Raw genomic sequence first — 20375 nt, 5'->3', positions numbered from 1 at the left:
TAGACAAAATATAAAACCACTCACATTTAAATTAATAAAAACAGGCACATCAGAAACATCCTGCAACGGTGAGTCTCTATACACGCTGGTAGGCTGGCTGGTGGGCTGTGTCCTAACATTTCTCTTGCTGAAACCGAACGCCGGCTCTGTGTGTGGACGGAACGCATTTGTGGACAGCAGCGGCAGGCGAGTGACATCACCATAGTCATGTTGGAAGAGGAAGGGGCCATCCCCAAACTGTTCCCTCAAAGTTGGGAGCATGAAATTGTCCGAAATGGCTTGGTATGCTGATGTCTCACAAGTTCCCTTCACTGGAACTAAGATGCCAAGCCCAACCCCTGAAAAACAACCCCACACCACAATCTCCCCTCCACCAAATGATTTGGACCAGTGCACAAAGCAAGGGCCATAAAAACATGGAAGAGCGAGTTTGGGGTGGAGGAAATTGACTAGCCTGCACAGAGTGCTGACCTCCACCCAATAGAACACCTTTGGGAGGAATTAGAGCGGAGGCTGCAAACCAGGCATTTCTTGACCTTTAGAAATGCGCTTCTGGAAGAATGGTCAAGCATTCCCATAGACACACAGAGTTGAAGCTGTTATAGCTGCAAAGGGTGGGCCAACTCAATATTGAAGACTGGGATGTCATTAAAGTTCATGTGTGTGCAAAGGCAGGTGTCCCAATACTTTTGGTCATATAGGCCCGGATTCACAAAGCACTTACGCCGACGTATAACAAGTTACGCCAACGTAAGTGCACATGTGCGCCGTCGTATCTGTGTGCAAGACCCACAAACAGAGATGCGCCTAAAACCAGGCTACACCCGCGGACGTATCTTGCTTACGCCGGCGTAGAGTGGGCGCACATTTAGGCTGAGAGCATGGTGCCGCTCCCATTGATTAGTCATTCAAATATGTAAATGAGGGAAATACGGCGATTCACGAACCTGCATGCGCCCGACGCAGGCTACGAAAGGGGCACGTAAGTTGTACGTCCGGCGGAAAGTTAAGCCCCATAAAGGAGGTGTAACCCAACAGCAGACATGCAAAGGTCTGCACCAGGGAACACAAGCCAGCCAAGCCGGCGTATTTTGCGTTGGACGTGTGTCTGGCTGGGCGTAGGTTACGTTCATGGCGTACGCATTGCTCCGGCGTATCTTAGGCAGTTGTTCCGACGTGGTTGTGAGCATGCGCAGGGGGATGCGTCCACATCACGGCGCATGCGCAGTTCGGTAAACATACTTGTCTGGCGCTCGGACCATCATTTGCATGGGGTCACACCTCATTTGCATGGGTTTGCATGGGTCAAGCCCACTTCCACCTACACCGGCCTGCGCCTTTGAAACCTATGCCACGCCGACGCAGCGTTGGGAGCACTGGCTTCCTGAATTCCATGCTTGCCTCTCTACGCTGCGTCGGCGTGGCGTACGGCGTTTGCGTTACGGCGGCGTAATGTGCGCCCAACTCTCTGTGAATCCGGGCCATAGTGTTTATCTGTATTTTTCATTAGGATGAAATGCCAGAGTTCACCCGCAGGTGGGGCTGCAAGAAAAAAAATCACAAATGGTATTTGTCAGTCCCAATGCAATAGGAGGTTCCAGGAAAGTCCCGTACAGCTTGTTTAGAAGCACTTCTGTCCTGGGAAACCCCCTTACTTGCAGAGAAAATACAATATTTACTATACACACATCCATCTTTTTTAACAATTTTATGCTTACATAAGATGTCGCAATAAATGAGACTAATGTAGGTCTCCATTGAAAAAAAAAGAATTCATCCTCTCTTTACATAAGAAATTCTTATTCAGCTTATTCATTCAGAGAACTGGTAATGTGTACTAATGGTCTGGAATTTCCCACACTGCTACATACAGTACACATTGCATTCATGAACTATTAACATATCTTAAAAGTAAAAGAGTATAAAAACATAAAATCAGGCTGTGCTCATAATTTTCTTCTTGTTTAAAGTGTAACTCCACGTCTGCAGAAAATAAATACAGCAAATTAAAATAATAATAATAATATAGCACCTACAATTGCTACACAAGCCATGTTGTAATATCATGTTAAAATTACCTTTCCTTTTCAATCTGCAGTGCTGGAATTTTCAATAAAATTGAATGCAAAATGGAAGCTCAGAGGCCTTCTGTACATTGTTGGTGTACAGGACTTCTCCAAAAGCCAGGTTTTAGGCATCTTCTGCAACAACAATTTTACTTTTGGTGACTCACTACTCTAGAGATACCAATAGGGTTAATTCCTACCAAAGGGATGCTGACACTGCAACTTTTCTTAATAGAACACTGAGAGTGCATCAGGTGATTATACTGAACCAAACCCACCCATTCCGGATCACTCCGCACAGGACATGCTCAAACTAAATCTGCAACAAGGTTTGTTAACCACTTAACGACTCTCTGTCATACTCATCCAATCATCCATGCTCAGCCATCCCTCTGTCATACTCATCCATCCATCCATGCTCAGCCATCTACACTCAGCAATACTCATCCATCCATGCTCAGCTATCCATACTCAGCAATACTCATCCATCCATCCATGCTCAGGCAACCCGTCCACCCCCAGCCATACTCAGCAGTACCCAGCCATACTCAGCGATACCCAGCCATACTTAGCCATACTCGGTGATACCCAGCTATACTCGGCGATACCCAGCCGTACTCAGCCATACTCAGTGATACCCAGCCATACTCAGCCATATTCAGCGATACCCAGCCATACTCAGCCATACTCGGCGATACCCAGCCATACTCAGCCATACTCAGCCATACTCGGCGATACCCAGCCATACTCAGCGATACCCAGCCGTAGTCAGCCATACTCTGTGATACCCAGCCATACTTGGCGATACCCAGCCATACCCATCCATACTCGGCAATACCCAACCGTGCTCAGCCATCCCATCCATACTCAGCCATCCACATTTATGGCTCAACCATGCTCAGCAATCCCGATCCACGGCTCATCCATCCCCATTCATGCTCATCCATGCCACATCAGTTCTCATCCATACCACTACAATGCCTCACAAATGTGTAATTGGTAGTCAAATTAGATTTGAGAAATGTATGCCCCTAGAACACCTGATGGTGCTCCCTGCATGTTGGGCTTCTGTATGTGGCCAGGCTGTGGAAAAGTCTCCCACATGTGGTATCACCATACTCAGGAGGAGTAGGAGAATCAATTTTGGGGTGTCATTTTTGGTATGTACACGCTATGTGTTAGAAATATTGTATAAATGTACAATATTTTCTTTCCACATCTACCAAAAACTTGTAGAAAAAAGTGATATGTTCAAAAGACTCATTATGCCTCATAGAATATACGTTGGGGTGTTTTCTTTTCAAAATGGGGTAATTTTTGGGGCGTTTCAATTGTCCTGGTGCCTTCAAGATTGCAAGAGGTAGTCAGGAAATTAGATGTGTAATGTATGCTCCTAGAACGCCTGAAGGTGCTCCCTCAGTGTTGGGCCTCTGTATGTGGCCACGCTGTGCAAAAGTCTCACACATGTGGTATTGCCATACTCGGGAGGAGAAGCAGAATGTGTTTTGGGGTTTAATTTGTGGTATGCATATGCTGTGTGTGAGAAAAAAAAATCTTGATTTTGCAAAGAATTGTGGGAAAAAATTACAACTTCAAAAAACTCACAATGCCTCTTACTAAATTCCGTGGAATGAGATAGGCCGTCAGTACCATAGCTTGTGGACTCTATAACTTTCACAAAGACCAAATAATATACACCAATTTGGGTTATTTTTACCAAAGATATTTAGCGGTATAAATTTTGGTCAAAAATTATGAAGAAAAATTATGAATTTGCTAAATTTTATAACAAAAACAAAGAAAAATGCATGTTTTTACAGAATTTTTTTTCTTTTTATCTTTTATAGCGCAAAAAAAAAAAAACAGCGGTGATTAAATACCACCAAAAGAAAGCTCTATTTGTGTGAAAAAAAAGATAAAAATGTCATATGGGTACAGTGTTGCATGACTGAGTAATTGTCATTCAAAATGTGAGATCTGGTGCAGGTAAACGGACTGTGTGTGTAACCTACATTTGGGGTGTCGTTAGGTTAACAATGACACTTACCGCAGATCACAAGTGCAGTGCATTTTGAACATGGTTCAGGAAACTCGCACGGAATGTGGGTTTCCCGTTCCAGTCTAGTTCACAACTGATGATGACATCTTGCAGCACAGTGCAGACAGAGAAAACGTTCTTTTTTTGATTTTTCAAAAAAGAGCAAGAAAAATGTAAGCAGCAATTTTTTAATACTTTTTAAAGTTATACTATGTGAATGGGCACAAATGTATCAAATATACATTTGGTACATCAATTTGGCTGCAAAAGGGGAAATACACTTTTCAATTGTGTGATGTCTTAACCCAACTTGTTTCAGTTCCATATTTAAAAATACCAGATCATTATTTCACTTCGTTTTCATTGGACAAATGGAAATATTGCAAAAAAGGAACTATGGGTGCATCCAACTGTATTCAACATTCACAAAGGGTGCATTTTAAGGTAAAGATAGAGGGGGGGAAGGGAATACATTTGGGGGGGGGGGGTTTGCTAGCAGGGATGATTGGGAGGTATTTGTACTAGGAAGGGAATCTGGGAGGATGTTTGCTAGATGGGGAGATTGGGGGAATTTGTGCTGGGAGGGGGGATTTGAAGTGTGGGGGGAGGGTATGTACTGGGAGGAGAAGTTTGAGGGGTAAAAGATTTGTGCTAGGAAGGGTGATTTTTTTCAGGGGGGGGAGGTTATTTACGCTGATAGGGAGCAGAGATGTGTGCTAGGATAGGGGATTTTAGCAGGGGGCGAATTTGTACTGGGAGGAGGGGGAATGTACACTTAATGTGTAAGCATGCAGATTTTTGTTGACACTTAAGCCATGAGGTTAGTGAGTGAGTGCTGAAAAGTTTTCCTTACAGGAATTCCCCCCCATCATTATTGCTTCAGCTCCCTAACCTACACACAAACAGCTGGGATCTGCTTCCAGGGTTGCCACTTTATAATGCCTCCACTACACACTGAGTGCCCCACTACACACTAACTGCTCCCACTACCCACTGACTGCCTCCACTACACACTGAGTGCCCCCACTACACACTAACTGCTCCCACTACCCACTGACTGCCTCCACTACACACTGAGTGCTCCCACTACACACTAACTGCTCCCACTACCCACTGACTGCCTCCACTACACAGTGAGTGCCCCCACTACACACTAACTGCTCCCACTACCCACTGACTGCCTCCACTACACACTGAGTGCCCCACTACACACTAACTGCTCCCACTACCCACTGACTGCCTCCACTACACACTGAGTGCTCCCACTACACACTAACTGCTCCCACTACCCACTGACTGCCTCCACTACACAGTGAGTGCCCCCACTACACACTAACTGCTCCCACTACCCACTGACTGCCTCCACTACACACTGAGTTCCCCCACTACACATTGACTGCCTCCGCTACACACTGCCTCCACTACACACTGAGTGCCCCCACTACACACTGCCTCCACTACACACTGACTGGCCCCACTACACACTGACTGCCTCTACTACACACTGCTTCCGCTACACACTGACTGCCTCTACTACACACTGCCTCCACTACACGCAGCCTTCACTACACACTGAGTGCCCCCACTACACACTGACTTCCTCCAGTACACGCTGCCTCCACTACACACTAAGTGCCCCCACTACCCACTGACTGCCTCCACTACACACTGAGTGCTCCCACTACACACTAACTGCTCCCACTACCCACTGACTGCCTCCACTACACAGTGAGTGCCCCCACTACACACTAACTGCTCCCACTACCCACTGACTGCCTCCACTACACACTGAGTTCCCCCACTACACATTGACTGCCTCCGCTACACACTGCCTCCACTATACACTGAGTGCCCCCACTACACACTGCCTCCACTACACACTGACTGGCCCCACTACACACTGACTGCCTCTACTACACACTGCTTCCACTACACACTGACTGCCTCTACTACACACTGCCTCCACTACACGCAGCCTTCACTACACACTGAGTGCCCCCACTACACACTGACTTCCTCCAGTACACGCTGCCTCCACTACACACTAAGTGCCCCCACTACACACTGCCTCCAAGAAGATTTGCCTTCCAATATGACAATGATCCAAAGTACACAGCAAAAATGACCACACAGTGGTCGAAGGAGAAAGAGGTGAATGTCCTTGCATGGCCTAGGCAGAGCCCAGACTTAAACCCCATTGAAAATCTGCGGAATGACTTGAAGACTGCAGTCCACAAAAGGTCACCATCAAATTTAATTGAACTTGAGCAGTTCTGCAAAGAAGAGTGGGCAAATATTGCAAAGTCTAGATATGCAAAGTTAGTAGAGACATATCCCAACAGTCTAAATGCTGTAATTTAAGCAAAATGTGGTCCAAAATACTGACATAAGGGGGTGATACTTTTTCCAACTTTTTTTTTTCTTTCTATGACTTGTTGGTGTTTATATGTTTCACTTGGATGTTATAAGTTGCACTACTAAATACAGCTGGATAAAACAAAACTGTGTCTGTCTTCATTTCAAGCTGCAAAGCAACAAAATGTGATTATTTTAAAGGGGTGATTTATTATACATTTATAAAGCAGTGAATCTGACATTCACCAAACATTCACTGAATTTGAATCAATTTCTGTAATGCAAAATAGATACACCAAGAAGATTTACCTGCTGTGAATATTTTATGCATGTCACATCCACTGCTTTTTAAATATTCCCTCTTTATGCTCCAGGTACCCCAACATGTTTTCCCTGCTATGTTTGTGTTTTATGTTACATAAAGAATCACAGTGAGGACAGAGAAGTGAATACAAAAAAAGTTTTTTAATGGCACACAGGAAACATATTGTCATACAGCAGACTACATTTTGAATCAACTTCTAAAATATCCAGGGGCAGATCCTCGTACAATTGCATGGGCGCAGCGTATGTGAAATACGCTACGCCGCTGTAACTTACTTTTTTAATCTTTGAATCCACAAAGAATTTGCGCCGTAAGTTACGGCGGCGTAGTGTATCTCTCGCGGCGTAACGGCGCATAATTCAAATCGGCGAGTAGGGGGCGTGTTTCATTTAAATGAAGCGCGTCCCCGCGCCGAACAAACTGCGCATGCGCCGTCCCTAAATTGACCGCCGTGCATTGCGCTAAATGACATCGCAAGGACGTCATTGGTTTGACGTGGACGTAAATTACGTCCAGCCCCATTCACGGATGACTTACGCAAACAAAAAAAAAATATTTTCAAATTCGACGCGGGAACGACGGCCATACTTAACATTGCGTACACCACCAAATAGCAGCTTTAACTATACGCCGAAAAAAAGCCGAACGGAAACGACGTAAAAGAATGCGACGGCCGCTCTTACGTTCGTGGATCATCGGAAATAGCTAATTTGCATACTCGACGCGGAATACGACGGGAACGCCACCCAGCGGACGCCGAAGAATTTCATCTAAGATCCGAAGGCGTACGAAGACGTACGCCTGTCGGATCTAACCCAGATGCCGTCGTATCTTGTTTTGAGGATTCAAAACAACGATACGACGCAGGAAATTTGAAAGTACACCGGCGTATCAGTAGATACGCCGGCGTACTCGCTTTGTGGATCTGCCCCTGTATAAGTGGCAACGGTTGTAGTGGGGTGGTGTGGTGCATTGTCATAGTGTACATTGTCTTTGATATTAACGTTGGGTTTTATCTCTCTTGACTGGAGAATTCTTTCATGGACAACCCAACTACTGAGACCTATGTATTCTACAAGAGTAATCCTGCAATATACGTATTGCTTTAATGAAGTTCTGACACTGCAGTATGAATTATTAATACAGCACATGTGAGCCCTACTCAGTAGCAAATCCTACTTCTGCCTGCATAAATTATTATGAAATCACTAGACCTGTTTTTGTAATATGTTCCATAGCATTTCCATGGTCTGTGACAGCTATAGTTACATCCTTGTTGTTTATTAAACCAGAGCAGTGCTACTTCCCTATTTCTATTAACCACTTAAGACCCGGACCAATATGCAGGTAAAGGACCAGGATGCTTTTTGCGATTCGGCACTGCGTCGCTTTAAAGCGGGAGTTCACCCAATGATCTTTTTTTTTTCTCTTTTCCCCTTAGATGGATGCTCGTTTTGTCTAGGGGAATCGGCTAGTTGTTTTAAAATATGAGCTGTACTTACCGTTTTCGAGATGCATCTTCTCCGTCGCTTCCGGGTATGGGCTGCGGGAGCGGGCGTTCCTTCTTGATTGACAGTCTTCCGAGAGGCTTCCGACGGTCGCATCCATCGCGTCACTAGTAGCCGAAAGAAGCCGAACGTCGGTGCGGCTCTATACTGCGCCTGCGCACCGACGTTCGGCTTCTTTCGTAAAATCGTGACGCGATGGATGCGACCGTCGGAAGCCTCTCGGAAGACTGTCAATCAAAATAGGAACGCCCAGTCCCGCAGCCCATACCCGGAAGCGGCGGAGAAGATGCATCTCGTAAATGGTAAGTACAGCTCATATTTTAAAACAACTAGCCGATTCCCCTAGACAAAACGAGCATCCATCTAAGGGGAAAATGTGTCATGTACGGGTGAACCCCCGCTTTAACTGACAATTGCGGGGTCGTGCAATGTGGCACCCAAACACAATTGGCGTCCTTTTTTTTCCCCACAAATAGAGCTTTCTTTTTGTGGCATTTGATCACCTTCCGCGATTTTTTTTTTTGTGCTATAAACAAAAATAGAGTGTAAATTTTGAAAAAAATTCAATATTTGTTACTTTCTGCTATAAAAAATATCCCCCCCAAAAAAATCGAAAATAAAAAAATTTTCCTCAGTTTTTGGTAAAAAAAATCGCAATAAGCGTTTAACGATTTGCGCAAAATTTATAGCGTTTACAAAATAGGGGATAGTTTTATTGCATTTTTATAAAAAAAAAATTTTTACTACTAATGGCGGCGATCAGTGATTTTTTTCATGACTGCGACATTATGGCGGACACATCGGAAAATTTTGACACATTTTTGGGACCATTGTAATTTTTACAGCAAAATGTGCTATAAAAATGCACTGATTACTGTGAAAATGACAATTGCAGTTTATGAGTTAACCATTAGGTGGCGCTGTAGGGGTTAAGTGTGATCTCATATGTGTTTCTAACTGTAGGGGGTGTGGCTGGACGTGTGACGTCATTGATCGTCTTTCCCAATATCAGGGAACAGCCAACCAATGACACTGCCACTGTGAAGAACGAGGAAGGTGTGTTTACACACACCTCTCCCTGTTCTTCAGCTCCTGTGACCGATCGCGGGACACCGGCGGCGATCGGGTCCACGGGTCCCGCGGTCACGGAGCTTTGGACCGGGTCACGTGCACGCGCGACCCACGACTGGGCTCTTAAAGGCGACGTACATGTACGCGCCTGTGCCCAGCCGTGCCATTCTGCCGATGTATATCGGCGTTAGGCAGTCCTTAAGTGGTTAACGAGAAAAACCTGTGTTATTTATTTACTAATTATGTGCTAGTACATATAATCCACTCCCAAAGTGCCACTCTTCACATATCTAATATTATTCATAAACAATATGTATATGTCTTATTTCCTCAACCAATACATCAAACGTATATGCAAATATACTGAAAAATAAATGTCCTTGAAATCCAAAGCTCGATCCAAGATCCAAAATCAACAGCAACCACAGCTTGCAGTTCAGGTGATTAACATATAATTTTTGGTTCTAATCTTGGCCAGTTCAGCAGGGACCGCCTGAGATTCAAACCATCTGTGGGCAAGCTGATTGTATCAAAGTTGATCCATTGATCGACTTGGGTACAACCAGCTTGCTGAATTTTTGTATGTGATTATTACCAGTGGCTATAGCCTCTAGCAAGTATCACTGTGCTCTCCCAGCAGGGACAGCTCCCCATGCCTCCTTTCAAGCTATTTTTGGGGATATTACAAATGGTTTACAGGTGTTTTCGAATGTTTATCAAGCTTCAGGGATTTGTTTCTTGGGCTGGGCAAGGGGAGGGCAGCAGTTTAAGAAGTGTAAGGACCTCTTTGGGTGCAAAAAAGCAGGGAAAGTATGTATCTCACGTTTACAGGTGAACACTCAAAAAGAAGCTCATGTACTTTTTTTTTTTGCGTAAAGCGTAGGACGACTGAGTGTACAACAGTGACAATTAGAAAGCATAGGGATTCTGCATGTTGAGCATAGCCAGGAGTATGGTAACAAGCTGAAAAATTCTCGAGTGTGAATTGAGGCTTAATGATTTACTATTTTTGAAGCACAAATCCATCTCATTAAAGACTAAGGTGCTACATAGTGGTTGCAAGCAATGCAAAAAAATGTGCATACCTAGGCATGATATTGATCAAACTTTGCAGCATGCTAGAATATTTCTTCTGAATAGCTACAGTCTTTTTCTTTTCCATAGGTAAATAAAATGACCCTTTCAACCTAAAATATATGTTAGGCCGCGTACACACGGTCGGTCCAAACCGATAAAAACAGACTGAAGTTCAGTTTCATCGGTCCAAACCGACCGTGTGTACGGCCCATCGATCTGTTGTCCTTCGGTCCAAAAAAAGAGAACTTGCTTTAAAATCGAAACGATGGACGGCTGACTGATAGGTCAAAGCCGATGGTTAGTACGTAGTTCAAAACCCGCGCATGCTCAGAATCAAGTCGACGCATGCTTGGAAGCATTGAACTTCGTTTTTTTCAGCACGTTGTGTGTTTTACGTCACTGCGTTCTGACCCGATCGGTTTTGGAAACGATGGTGTGTACGCACATCAGACCATCAGTATGCTTCAGCGGTGAACCGATGAAAACGGTCTGTCGGACCATTCTCATCGGATGGATCGACCGTGTGTACGCGGCCTAAGTGTCACTGTAGTCAAGAGCAACATTTGCAGTGGGTAGCTGCTCTCAACAATCGATTTCAGGATGAATAAATCTCATCAGGGACGGTTGCCCTGGGCGCAATGGTTTATTGTAGGGGTGGGGATGCCTTCCTTCTGCTACAAGGCTGACAGGAGTAGTGATGGCAGCAGTGATTTTGACAAGCGAGTGACTTCTAGGTTGTAGGATCCCCTAAGCTTGCACGTTATGAATGTGGTGGGGGCGCAGTTTGGCATCTTTGCCCTGGATGCTGGATGACCTCGTCCCAGCATTGAATCTCATAGTCTCTTACTAGATCTTCCCATTTGTGGCTGCTTCCAGTACACCCAAAGGCAATAAATGATAGATCAGGTTTACTGTAATCTGACTGATCTGAAACATTCAGGGCCAGATCCACAAAAGGGATACGCCGTCGTATCCCTGTTTCTATCTATGCGACTGATTCACAGAATCAGTTACGCATAGATATTCCTAAGATCCGGCAGGTGTAATAGTTTTACACTGTCGGATCTTAGGATGCAGTACCTCGGCCGCCGCTGGGGGCATTTCTCGTCGAAATTCTGCGTCGGGTATGCAAATTAGCACTTACGGAGATCCACGAATCGGTTTCCCTTCGTGAAGTCTCCGTAAGTTGTTAGTTTGCAAACGCAAAATTAGGGCTACTTTTACAAAGTGTAAAGTTAGTACACCATGTAAAAGTAGACCCTTCTTTCCCGCGACGCTGTCAAATTTTTTTTTTTATTTTTTTTTTCCCGCCGCATCTCTTTTTTTTCCCGACGCAACTTTTTTTACCCGGCGTGATTCACAAAACTCGGCGTAATGTAACTTTGCGCAAAGCACGTCGGGAAAATCGCGTCGAGAGCATGCGCAGCACGTCCGGCGCGGGAGCGCGCCTAATTTAAATGGGAATCGCCCCATTAGATTGGGCACGCCTTGCGTCGGACAGATTTAAGTTACACAGCCGAAAATTTCTAGGTAAGTGCTGTGTGGATCGGGCACTTAGGTAGAAATTTTGCGGCGGTGTAACTTAAATAGGAAGATTCAAGTTAAGCCCGCTGGCTGTGGATCTGGCCCTCAGTGCCCAGACAGATTATCTTCTTTTGTACTCTCACTTGGGACAGACACGGACTCAGAGTTGGTATCTTCCTGATCATTTAGGAGAGCCTGGGACTCATTGTGTGAAATTTCACGATGCAGATCCGACAAGTTGATGCTAATAGCTGCTCGGACATTAGCCCAGAAAAGACCGTGCTTGCTTTTCTCCTTTGGCCATTCCAGATATGTTCTTTTTGCCATAAGTGATTTCAGCCTTGAGTACTTTGAAGGGATGATGTACTGAGGGATTTGTTCCAACAGAATTAAAATGAGGTTGTCTGTCTTTTCGGTAAACAGTTGTTGATGAGCGAAATAGAGTTCATAATGACACCACTCACTCTGAACAAAATGAGGAGATAAAACAAAGATGGATTTGTAGCTCTTCTCAATGCAATTAATAATGTTTTCAACAATGGGTCTTCCAGGCAAGAAATTTCTCTCGTGCTGACAGATCCGTATGGAGTTGTCCATCTTCTCTATACTTGGCAACATTATTTCCTTAACCCAAGATGCATCGTGTTCACTATAGGAAACAAAAGCATGGAAGTCAAAATCTCTCCCGAGTTCCCAGTAGTCACTTTTGGATGTCCTAGTCCTGCGCTTTGTCTGTGTCCACTGCAAAATCATTTTTAAGTACCATGGAACGTCACAATATTTGCATATAATAAACAACAGAACAAGAGCAAGGATTATTGGCACAACTATAACTGGGACCAGTATAAAGATGTTACAGTATATTTCAGGCATGTAGAAGTCAGCCAACATGACCCCGTTAAGGTTGTCTGGGTGTTCACAAACATACTTTTCTGGCCAGCCAATCATTTTCCCAGGGGATTTCTTCACTTCACCAATGAACATTCTTATCTCACAAAAACAATGGAATGGGTTGCGCCCCATGTTTATCCTGGAGACATTGCTACTTCTATGAATTAATTCAGTGGTTGGATAAGGAATTTGATTATTTTCAACCTGGAGCACTATTAGATGGGGTAAAAATGTGCAGTCTGGTAGATCAAAGAATCGATTATTCGCAAGGTTAAGATATTCTAATTTTTCAAAATGGGTTATATCCAATGGCACAAATGCTATGTCATTTTTAGACAAATTCAGCCAGGTAATATTCTTTGGCAAACATTTAAAAACAGAATTGCTCAAAGAACAAAAAGCCAAATTCATCTTCGTTATACTCTGCGACCAGCTGCATTCCTCTTCGTTGTAATCAAGCTGGTTCCTGCTAACGTCAAGATGCTGCAAGGCTATCATTTTGTTGGTCATGGAGCTGACCTTGGCTAGTTTTTGCAGTTTATTGTCTGCCATTATCAAAGTTCTCAGTTTAATCAGCGTTTCACAGTTTTGAAAGACATCATCCGGCATAGCATTACCGGTGAAATCCAAGTACTGGAAGCTGCTAGGTTTTAAAGGACACTCCATGAACAGAAAATTGGCTGAAGTTATGGTCAGGACTTCGATGTTCATTTCAGAAAACAATCTGTACAATATAGTCTGGTCAAACAAAAACACTTTACTTTGAATATTGTGCAAGTGAAGCTCTTTCATGGAAGAGTTGGAATAGTCAAATGGAACTTCGTTGATTTTTCCTAGCATTGTAAACTCCGAAAGGTGGAACTTCTCAACAGGTGATTGCCATATAGCCTGAAGAATTAAGATAATTATATTCCATAATAGAGAAAGGCGATTCAAATAGAAACTGGTGACTCTGGAATTACGAGCTATTGCTGTTATATAGCTTGTTTCTATATAAAAAACATTGGCACAGTTGGACAGTTCCAAAGATTCAGATACATTCACGGCATCAAAAAGCAAATTTAAAATATCATTTTTCTTAGACAGAGAGGCAAGGTGAAGGTACTTTGTATTCAGCATGAGTAAGCTGCCATTTTGGTAATAGGTTAGATTATCCAAATTGAGGAACACACGTTGTAGTTTTAGCGAAGAGATTGCTTCAATATCCGATTGCAGTATTTGCTGTGCACCAAACCCTAAGTACTCCAGTTTTAACAGATTTCCCAAACCTTTACACACAGCCAATGTTGTGAAATAATTGTATGAAATGTCCAAATACCGAAGGTCGTCTGGAAATGTGCAAGAGACATTCTCAAGCTTGTTGTAGGATAAATCCAAATGTTCCAAGCGTTTGCTGGAGTCAAATATGTCTTTGTTCAGTTCAGCGAGTAGATTATATGAAATATTGAGAACTTTGAGACGCAAGAGATAGTTGAGATCGGTTGATTCCAGGTTTGTGATATTATTATGTGACAGATCCAGCACAGTTGTCTCTACAGACACATTGTTAGGGACAGAAATCAGTGACTTGTATGAGTAGTTAGAAACAAATTCCTGATCCTTAAGTTGGTGTTCTACACAATGTGCAGCAATGAGCACAGAGGCAATGGTGGTAAGTAGCAGGATAAGTTCAGCCATTGCTACATCCGTCTTTTCAGAGCTCAAACTCTAGAGAGATTAAACAATCATAGTAGACTGCAGGTTTTCACCTACAAAGTAGAAAATATAATTAATTACAGAAAATAACTGTTTGAATTAATTGGTGCTTAAATATTAAAGTAGCATATTAAATAACAAATCATTAAAAAAAGCCATACAACTCTCACTGCAGATGTTAAGCCTAGTACACACTAATGCCGCGTACACACACTCGGAATTTCCGACAACAAATGTTCGATGGAAACTTTTGGTCGGAAATTCCGACCGTGTGTAGGCCCCATCAAACATTTGTTGTTGGAATTTCCGACAACTAAAAATTTGAGAGCTGGTTCTCAAATTTTCTGACAACAAAATTCCACGCATGCTCTAAATCTAGTACGAGACGGAAGCACTCGGTCTGGTAAAACGAATGTTCATAACGGAGATAGCACATTCAATACGCTGTAACGGACAGCATGAGGCTGAAAAGCGTGAATCGTCTCTCACCAAGCTTCTACTAACACGACTGGTATTGAACTTTCCTTTTCTAGTGCTGTCGTACAGGTTGTACGTCACCACGTTCTTGACGTTTGGAATTTCCGACAACATTTATGTGACCATGTGTATGCAACACAAGTTTGAGCCAACATCCGTCGGAAAATAATCCACTGACGGACTGTCTGATCATCTGTACGCGGCATAAGAATTTATTTTTTCATTCAACCCAGCGGGCTGAACGAAAATAATCTGACAGCTAAGGTCTGATGTTGGTACAGCAATCTCCCCTGCTGTTCTATTGTGTTCTAACAGAAAACTGTGGTCAGCTGCGTCTACTGTTGGACCGGCTCCAGTACACACGGGCGGAATGTCGGGCAGTTTCTATTGAATTTCAGAGAGAGATTTGGGCCATGTGTGAGGCTTTAGTTCACCTTGCAAAAAAAAATGCTGTACTTACCTCTGGGGAAGCTGACCTGTCAGTGCCCATGCAGCTGCTACAGGAATTTGAAATCCCCATTCTTCCCTCTCTTCTCTGTGCAGCGCTTCCAGGATGGATAAGGACGATTCATTGCGCATATGCTGACCAATCAGAATTGATCTGGTCTGCCTCAGATGTGCTGCACAGAGTAGAGGGACAAGAGCAGGGATTTCAAATCCCCAGAATGCCAGAGTGGCTGTGGGGACACTGACAGCTCAGCATCCCCAGAGGTAAGTATAGCAAGAACTGGTGGGTGGAGAGGGCGTACGGTGTTAGTTCACCTTTACAGAAAAATGAAAATGTGAACTAACGCTTTAAAGAGATATTAAAGGCAGATTAAAACAAATAATAATAATAATAACAAACATCTGATAATTACCTGCTCTGTGCAGTGAGTTTGCACAGAGCAGCCAAGATCCTCCTCTTCTCGGGTCCCCTTCCGGCGTTCCTAGCTCCTTCCTGCTGCCGAGTGCCCCCATAGCAAGCAGCTTGCTATGGGGGCACCAAGCAGGCTTGCTCCATGTGTCCTATCACACATGGAGCATGGCTTGGGCTTGCCCCTGCTCTCTCCTCGTTGGCTCACTTGCTGTGATTGACAGTTGGAGAGCCACTGCTTTCGTGCACATTGCTAGATCGAAATGGGGATCAGGTATGTATTGGGGGGACTGGGGGGACTGTGGAGCTACTGCACACAGAAGGTATTTCACCTTCATGCATAGAATGCATAAAGGTAAAAAACCTTGAGACTTTACAACCACTTTAAGCAGTATAGGACGGTAATGTAGTATTCACATGTATATTCATATATGCAAAAGAAAAAATATAGAGAAATGTATACAAAGATTAAGAACCTGTTAGGAATTAAAATTAAAACTTTGTTTCAGTTTATTAAAACCCAGACAGGGCAAAGTAAAGTGCGCGTATCATCTACTCACTCCTATGCCAGCCTGAATCCACAGAGAAGTCTTGGATCTCTAGGTAGGTGCATGTGACACACCCTCAAGTGCTGTGACACTGGGGCAAAGGACAGGTCATTATCTCTGTATCTGCCCAGTTTTAAAGCCCATGTCCAGCTTTCTCTGCGTTTCAGTGATCATAATTAATGTTATAATGCAATCCCATATTTTTCCATGGGCACTGCCAGCTTAAAGAGGAGCTCCAGGATCCTTCAGAAATAAATTAAAAGTCAGCTGCTGAAAGTGAAAAGCAAAGACTTGTTCAGTCTGGTCTACAAGATATGATTTAGATGTCACTGGCTCACATAAAGGGTCATGAAATTAAAGCTGGGTATACACTTTGGCCCAGATTCTCAGTGGAGATACGATGGCGTATCTCCAGATACGCTGTCGTATCTCTGCGTTGTGCCGTCATATCTATGCACCTGATTCTTAGAATCAGTTACGCATAAATATCTATTAGATCCGACAGGCGTAAGTCTCTTACGCCCTCTGATCGTAACTGCATATTTACGCTGGCCGCTAGGGGCGTGTACGCTGATTTATGTAAATCAGCTAGATACGCAAATTCACGAACGTACGCCCGGCCGACGCAGTAAAGTTACGCCATTTACGTTAGGCTTTTAGTTACCCCTGCTATATGGCGGCGTAAGTGCGGCGTACCAATGTTAAGTATGGCCGTCGTTCCCGCAACAAAATTTGAAAATTTTACGTCGTTTGCGTAACTCGTCCGTGAATGGGGCTGGACGTAATTTACGTTCACGTCAAAACCGATACGTCCTTGCGGCTCCGTCCCCACGAGCTTGCGCAGCAAAGAAAACGCATACGGAAGTCACGCCCACATATGTAAACGGTGTTCAAATCACACATGTGAGGTATTGCAGCGATCGTCAGAGCGCGAGCAATAATTCTAGCACTAGACCCCCTCTGTAACTCTAACCTGGTCATAGGCTTGTGTCGGGTGCAGGAGAGTGTTTTTAGCAGCATACTGCCAGCACTTAACCTGCGCTTCCCTTTCTACAGTAAATAGGTCCGCCTAGGGCATCCGCCCCTTCGCCCCCCCCCCCCCAGTACCAGCCAAGCTTTACCCAGGTAAGTATGATTCACCTAGGGTTCAGCTTTAGGTCCTGTCTTCAGAGGTCGCCTAATTTCCCTAAGAAGATTATATGTCACGGGAGCTGAAGGACTATGGCTGTGATCTTGTGAAGTGTCTAGGTTTTCATGCTGTATGCACTCTCATTGCAAAAGGAACTGAAAGAGGAACTACAACCAAAATGAATCAATGTACAATAAAAAAATATGACATCTTTCTTACCCGTGAGTGTTTCAGCTCTGCTTTGGTATAAGAAAATAATAATTTTTTTAGTCTTGGCAGCTCACACGGTTTTACCCATCAGAGCCTGGAATAGGCTTTATCAGGACATAACAGAAAGCATGGAACATTATAAATGAATGAATGCTGCTGCAAGACTCATCCACCTTACCAACCGTTCAGTGTCCTCCACCCTTCTCTGCCAATCCCTGCACTGGCTTCTACTCACCCAACTAATAAAATTCAAAGTACTAATAATAATTTACAAAGCCATCTACAACTCTGCCCCCAGCTACATCAGTCTTAAAATACCAACAAAGCACCGCTCTCTTTGGTCCTCCCAAGACCTCCTACTCTCTAGCTCCCTTGTCGCCTCCTCCCATGCTCACCCTCCAGGATTTCTCCAGAGCTTCTCCCATCCTTTAGAACTCCCTACCCCAAACCGTTCCAACTGTCCACTAATCTATCCATCTTTAGACCACCCCTGAAAACCCTTCTCTTTAAAGAAGCTTATCCTGCTTCTAACTAATACACTTTGGGGTAGATTCAGTAAGCAATTGCGTCTGCGTATCCATAGATACGCAGCGCAATTGCTTAGTTGCGCCGGCCTATCGACTGCTCCTGATTCAGAAAGGTCGATACGCCGACTGCAGCCTAAGATATGACTGGCATAAGGCTCTTATGCCGTCGTATCGTAGGCTGCATTCTTACGATGGCCGCTAGGTGGCGTTCTCGTAGTGGTCAGCGTAGAGTATGCAAATTGCATACTCACGCCGATTCACAACCGTACGCGCGCCCTACGTTCGCATTTTACGTCGTTTGCGTTCGTCGGGTTCTGCGTAAGGCTGCTCCTGCTATTAGCAGGGGCAGCCAATGCTAAGTATACCCGTCATTCCCGCGTCGCGATTTTTAAAAATTACGTAGTTTGCGTAAGTGAATCGTGAATGGCGCTGGACGCCATTTACGTTCACGTTGAAGCAAATGACGTCCTTGCGACGTCATTTACCGCAATGCACGTCGGGAAAGTTTCCCGACGGAGCATGCGCACTACGTTCGGCGCGGGAATGCGCCTAATTTAAATGATCCACGCCCCTACGGGATCATTTAAATTACGCGCGCTTACGCCGGGCAGTTTTCCGGAGCGCACACGCAAATTACGGAGCTACTGCTTTGTGAATGAAGCGTAGCGCAGGTAATTTACGGAGGCGTAGCGTAAAAACGGTACGCTGCGCCTCCGTAGTAGTGCGCGCCCCTACTTGAATACACCCCACTTTCTTTCTCCATCAGCTCATCCCCCACAGATATTACCTTTTGTATCAACTGACCCTCCCTCCTAGACTGTAAGCTCTAATGAGCAGGGCTCTCTGATTCCTCTTGTACCAAATTGTAATGTAACTGTAATGTCTGCCTTTATTTTCTTAAGCGCAGCACAAACTTTTGGCGCTATATAAATCCTGTATATAAATAATAAAAAAAAAAATAGCACAGATCCTTTTTTTTTTTCATTTTGTTGCAGTTAAGGTTCCAGTCCAGTGTATGATAGAAGCCTCGGGTTTATAACGAATAAATATAATCTGCTTGTCAGGGGGATGATCTATGAATGGTTGGACCAGAGATGTCACCTGTATGTCACCTATAATCAGACTGCTGGTTTCCTTTTACACGGCAAGGATCAGAAGTCCTCGCCTTTCCCTAGTTACCAGCCTGAACACCTGTAAATACGAACTCACTGATTTTTTTGAACAACGAAATCTAAAAGCACACATTGACACTTTTATGGGAGAGGTGCCCTCGGGCAGTTAAGACAGCGTCAATACTTACACAAGCTTGTTACTGGGCTGTCAGCAGGGAGCCATGGTGCAGCTCTCGGGTAGATCCAGTGCGACTGGCAGAGCAGGAAGTACAGTCTTGTATAAAACGTTCTGCCTGCCAAATGCCTTTCTGTGTGATTCAGCCTGATCTCACTGCTTCTTCTTTTGTAAGTGAAAGGAAGCATTCAACAGATCAAAAACAAAACAAACTTCTCTTTGGGCACCGAGAGTCGATAAATATGTATTGTTTTATCATAACAAAAGAATTAAAGAAGTATTACACCCAAAAATCGAATATAATGTACCTTTTTTTTAAAACAGTAAGGTCCCATTCACACTCGTGGCCAAAAGTTTTGAGAATGCCACAAATATTAATTTTTCACAAAGTCTGCCAAAGTCAATGGGGCAGATCCACGTACAGCGGCGCATTTATGCGCCGGGCGTAACGTATCTAAGATACACTACGCCGCCGTAACTTACTTTTTTTTTTCAAATCCACAAAGAATCCACGCCGTAAGTTACGGCGGCGTAGTGTATCTTTGGCGGCGTAAAGGTGCGGCATTTAAATCTCTGTGATGGGGGCGTTTTTTTTTTTTGTAAATATACGTTGTGACCCGACGTAAACAAAGTTTTTTTTTAACTGCGCATGCGCCGTCCGTGGGGGTATCCCAGTGCGCATGCTTGAAATTAACCCGGAACAAGCCAATGCTTCCGACGGTGACGTCATTCTACGCAAATCCCTATTCGCGAGGGACTTTGCAATTCATTCCTATTCAACTGATCACTCT

The 20375-nt window shown here is 44.2% G+C and overlaps 1 protein-coding gene across 1 annotated transcript; it reads right to left on the bottom strand.

The window, feature by feature from the left end:
• Positions 1-11999: 11999 nt before the first annotated feature.
• On the bottom strand, positions 12000-19802 carry LOC120924275 (toll-like receptor 6). The gene is made up of 2 exons (XM_040335133.1): positions 19598-19802; positions 12000-14603 (listed from the first exon to the last, which is right to left on the bottom strand). Exon 2 carries the CDS (start codon positions 14530-14532, stop codon positions 12070-12072), a length of 2463 nt encoding a protein of 820 aa, XP_040191067.1. The 5' UTR covers positions 14533-14603; positions 19598-19802; the 3' UTR covers positions 12000-12069.
• Between the last annotated feature and the right edge of the window lie 573 nt (positions 19803-20375).

This window comes from Rana temporaria, chromosome 1 (genome assembly GCF_905171775.1).
Source record: "Rana temporaria chromosome 1, aRanTem1.1, whole genome shotgun sequence".
Taxonomy (NCBI): domain Eukaryota; kingdom Metazoa; phylum Chordata; class Amphibia; order Anura; family Ranidae; genus Rana; species Rana temporaria.
The sequence above is the reverse complement of the archived record's forward strand: the minus strand, read 5'-3'. Positions and strand labels throughout refer to the sequence as shown.

Excerpts from the sequence above, each read along its gene's own strand:
- LOC120924275 (XM_040335133.1), bottom strand. The coding sequence starts at position 14,532 with ATGGCTGAACTTATCCTGCTACTTACCACCATTGCCTCTGTGCTCATT.